The sequence below is a fragment of the Merops nubicus genome, unplaced genomic scaffold (genome assembly GCF_000691845.1).
Source record: "Merops nubicus isolate BGI_N331 unplaced genomic scaffold, ASM69184v1 scaffold38540, whole genome shotgun sequence".
Taxonomy (NCBI): domain Eukaryota; kingdom Metazoa; phylum Chordata; class Aves; order Coraciiformes; family Meropidae; genus Merops; species Merops nubicus.
In genome coordinates, this window is record NW_008586100.1 from 19,462 (window position 1) to 22,276 (window position 2,815).

Here is a 2,815-nt window from a genome sequence, read left to right on the forward strand (position 1 = left end):
GAGTTAAATAAACCACGAAGCGGTTTCTACTCTGGCACCATGAAATGAAACACTCTGGGATGGAGGTTTGGTTTGGTTTTGGAAATTTAAAAAAAAAAAAAAAATCAGAACTATAAATAAATTTTGTGGCGATATATACATATTTAAATAATTAACTTAAATATCTTACACCTACTCTGGCATAAAACTCTCCAGTAAAAGTGCACCATGTTTCTTTTCCCCAAACGTGTTCTGCGTCTTCCCCTGGGCTGAGGTAGGTTTGAAGGGAGATGTCTCAAATTCTAGGAAGAAAATGTGTCACTGTCATCGTGGGAGATACTTTATTGCCTTTCTTTGTTCTTCCATTTTTGCTCAGGGCTATGTACATCCCGGGGTAAATCCTGGATTCGTAAGCATTGTAGTTGTTTGGCAGGAGAATCTCTTTGAATTTGCACTCGTCATTGAAATGGGTCTGAAATGAAAAGGAAAGAATGAGAGAGAAGAAATTTTAAACATCAGGTGTGGGACTGTTCTTGCTACCAGGTGTAGAAGGTGTGCTGCCAGGAAATGTACATCTGACTGTCCCCCCCCCCCTTAGTAATCTTTTGAAGTGGTCACCCAAAAGAAGCTTCAAACAGGACTCAGAGGATCGTTAAGGATGCTGTGTCCAGGCCAGGCGTGTACGCTCAAAGGTGGGAACAACACCCACAGCTGTGGCTGCTCTCTTCAGGGAGAGGGGAACATTTTAGCAGAGCTGCAGTGGGGTAAAGCCCAAGCCCAGTTCTGCTGCCCCACTTTAATTGCTTAGAGGTTGTCCTACCAGCAGTGAATTGCTTGAGAGGCTCCTAAAAAATACAGTTGCTAGCACTTTCTCATGGCGCTGGAGGAGAAAGAGGCATTTTAAAGACACCCAGCATAGACAGTAATCTCTGCTGCTTTAGTTTTAAAATCGAAGGAAGGGTTTGGGCTCACTTATGTTAATGGATCAGGAAAACAGAGGTGACAAAAGGCACCCTCCCAGTGAAGAGGTTTCATTTGCAAGTCAGTACAAAGAGGGACAGGTGTTACAAGTGTGTGGTTATCTGGAAACTAACAAATGAATTTGTCTCTTATTATGGGGCAAAAGCTGGGGAGTTTGGAAGGGAGGTCTCAGCCTGTCAAGCTGAACGCTGCACTGGGAATTACTTCATCCAGGACACCAAAGCATCAGTCTTCCTAAGAAAGGATGCAAGGGGAGCTTTGTGACTGATTCTACCTGACTTTTATAGAAGTCAAAATCCTTTGTAACAGGACTGAAGTCCCAGAAAATAATTCTGGATGCTTCCTGTCCTCATGTGGAAATGCCCTATTTAACTCTGACATAATTTGGTTCTTCCTCAGCCCAAGTTTCTTCAAAGCCTACTTGAAAAATATGAAATAGAAAAACCAGGGGTAAGGAAAGTGATCCAGGAACATGGGTTTGACATGATGCTGATCACAGTAACCTACACAGAGGTGAACTGAAAACCAGGAGGACAGCTCAGCATGGACAAAGACATGCACTGTTATTGTCCACCTCGGGTGTATTTTATAAGATGTCTCTATCTTCTCCAAAGATTCAATGTAAAAAAAGATGTGTATTGTCTCCTAACAGATCTACTGCCTTATACATGGAAGTCCAAACTTTGAAGGTTATGAACTGTGATGGGAACAGACTCTCCAATCAAGAGCCTTAACAAAGGGTGATCAATAGGTATGTGACAGGTACTGATTCAGCACATCATAAAGGGTCATCTGTGGGATCCTGACTGATCACAAGTTCAAGTGCCCTCTGAGAGATGGAATGAGGAACTGCCATGTCTACTTAAGGCTGGTTGTACTCAAATACAAGAAGGATATGGGCTGAGGCTAGCTTTAGGTCTTGCCACACAAACGACTACTCTGTTGACTATGTGCTAGGCAAGATGGGTAGCCATGGTTGGGTGACTATAGTCTTTATGGGGGAGCCAAGGGAATGTAATGCAAGAGAGTGGGGTTACTTCAAAAGCTCAGTAAGCAGCACATCTGTTGGCAAGGCAGCAAGGGCTGCTCCGTTGCCTGACCCAGAAGGGGCAAGAATGATATTGGGTAGCTTCTAACACCATGCACACCTCAGCTGACCATGGTTCCCTCCCCAGGCACACACTCAGTGGTTACTTACGGATCCATAGAGTTTGCCTTTGCTGTTCATGGCCACGAAGAGTCCACTTCTAACACCAAATATGCTCACCACTCCTCTTTCCACAGGGGAGATTTCCAGCAGACCTACATAGGAGACATAGGAATCAGAGGGACAAAGGGATGTCTCCCAAAGGAGCGTGTGGTGCTCACCCAGAGGGTCCCATCCCCGGTGTGGATCCTCATGTCCCAGCAGTACTATGGGTGGCTGTAGAACCCCAGGCTCACACTCCATGTGCTGCCCCATGTCCCATGCTGGGACCTCTCTTCTTTTAGCTAAGGATCTATTTTTACTTTGCCCCCAGGCATCCTCCTGTGTAGAGGAGGTTAAAATAAGCCAGAGTGTGCTTGGGGCAAATGAAACATTTGTCATCATGCAGCTTAAACCCCCCCTCCCAGACCTTATTGTTTCAGTTGGGTATCAGTCATGGGGCCGCGAGGTTAAGTCCCCAGCAGATGCTTTTCAACTTTGGGGGAGATTTAGGCTCTCCCCCACCCCTTCTCAGAGCAGGCTGCTCACAGCACCGCGGAGCCTCCAGATGTTGTGGCAACCCGAACACCTGATGCCCGCCAGGGGCAAGGGCACAGCACGGCGCTGAGCAGCGACGGCGAGATCCCCCGGAGCTCCCGAGGGGCTCTT

The 2,815-nt window shown here is 46.5% G+C and overlaps 1 protein-coding gene across 1 annotated transcript; it reads right to left on the bottom strand.

The window, feature by feature from the left end:
• Positions 1-274: 274 nt before the first annotated feature.
• Positions 275-2,422, bottom strand: LOC103780839 (fibroblast growth factor 4-like). The gene is made up of 2 exons (XM_008948532.1): positions 2,159-2,422; positions 275-451 (listed from the first exon to the last, which is right to left on the bottom strand). The coding sequence occupies exons 1-2, from the start codon at positions 2,420-2,422 to the stop codon at positions 275-277; spliced, it is 441 nt and encodes a 146-aa protein (XP_008946780.1).
• Between the last annotated feature and the right edge of the window lie 393 nt (positions 2,423-2,815).

Coding starts and splice junctions, on each gene's coding strand:
- LOC103780839 (XM_008948532.1), bottom strand. CDS start 2,422: ATGGGGCAGCACATGGAGTGTGAGCCTGGGGTTCTACAGCCACCCATA. Junction 452..2,158: donor AAGGCAAACTCTATGGATCC/GTAAGTAACCAC, acceptor TTTTCATTTCAG/ACCCATTTCAATGACGAGTG.